Source organism: Aptenodytes forsteri, unplaced genomic scaffold (assembly GCF_000699145.1).
Source record: "Aptenodytes forsteri isolate BGI_AS27 unplaced genomic scaffold, ASM69914v1 Scaffold15, whole genome shotgun sequence".
NCBI classification, from domain to species: Eukaryota; Metazoa; Chordata; class Aves; order Sphenisciformes; family Spheniscidae; genus Aptenodytes; species Aptenodytes forsteri.
In genome coordinates, this window is record NW_008795129.1 from 26,344,509 (window position 1) to 26,345,646 (window position 1,138).

The 1,138-nt window shown below is 44.5% G+C and overlaps 1 protein-coding gene across 1 annotated transcript in view; it reads right to left on the reverse strand.

Annotated features, from left to right (window-relative positions):
- The window catches only part of EBF3 (early B-cell factor 3), a 122,317-nt gene that overhangs the window by 120,492 nt on the left and 687 nt on the right, over positions 1 to 1,138 (reverse strand). The window contains exons 2-3 of the mRNA XM_019471653.1: positions 1,004 to 1,138; positions 550 to 613 (exon numbers count right to left, since the gene is read on the reverse strand). The exon at positions 1,004 to 1,138 is cut by the window's right edge and continues 16 nt beyond it. Coding sequence (XP_019327198.1) covers positions 550 to 613; positions 1,004 to 1,138 — 199 coding nt within the window. The remainder of the gene's footprint in view (positions 1 to 549; positions 614 to 1,003) is intronic.

Below are 1,138 nucleotides of genomic sequence, written 5' to 3' on the forward strand. Positions count from 1 at the left end.
TAGCGACCCACCCAAATTACATAAAATGAAAGCAAGGTCAGGCAATTAACTGCAATGGACAGGGATCGGCACTCGCGCCAGGCTTCAAAATAAAAAATGGTTCGAGGGAAACACGCGAGACCAGCGGTGGTTCGGGCGCTGGGACTGACAAACGCCGCATCCCCCCGCGGGCTTTTCTCGCGTTCGGGGAACCCGCTGCACCTGGGCCGGGGCTCCGCTCTGCCTGCTCCGTGCACTCACCCCATCCCAATAATTACCATTAATTCGCAAAACTGAAAAAAGTCACTTAAAAGTGATGTTCTGCTGGAGCAGCTATCGATCCCCTTTTTTACTTTCCACTTCAAGACCAACCGGTTAATCATGTGAAGTACCATTGACTTATTGATCGTTTATGTTTTGTTTTCCTTATATGCCAAGGAAAGAGCCGTGTTTACATGCGTGTAATTTTAATCTCAAAATCTTTATATCCTTTTCCAAAAGGCCTTGAAAAAGAAAGTAAGACTTTTCTGCGGCACACGGACGTTCAAATATGAGGTAACGACAACTTACCATTGCTATACAATAACTGAAGTTTATAATGAATTCCATTGTTAGTTTTTTCATTGTTTGGCTCCTGCAAGTAACGATAAATAATTATATTTAGCATGAAAAATATCTCCCTCCTCCTGACGTACATTTTTCTCGTCCCTGAAGCGGCCCGGAATTAACAGTTTGCAGAAATTCAGCCCACTTTGTGGAGCGCTGATGATGTCATTATCTCGGCGCAAATATGTCATGTTTAGCCGTTTTCCCTGCGTTAAAATAAGTCGGGGACGCGGCGGTAAGTTGCTAAACCCGGGATCTATTCGGAGCGGCCGTAATAACGGAGAAACCCGCACGTGGTCCGGGCGCCTCTGGAGTACCGTTAGGGCTGCCGTGGTTGAAAATTATCTTTGATCAAATAAATCACACTTAAGCGGTTTTTTTTTAAAAAAAAAAAAAAAAAAATAACAGGCAGACTTACTTTCTCTTTCTCCACAAAGTCCACAAAAGCTGTTCTCTCAATCTCCACTGGCTGCCCCTGCCTGTCGTACAGAGCTAAGACGAAGTGGAAAAAATTGGATTTTCTGAGATTGGAAGGCGGCTGTTTCTCGAAATG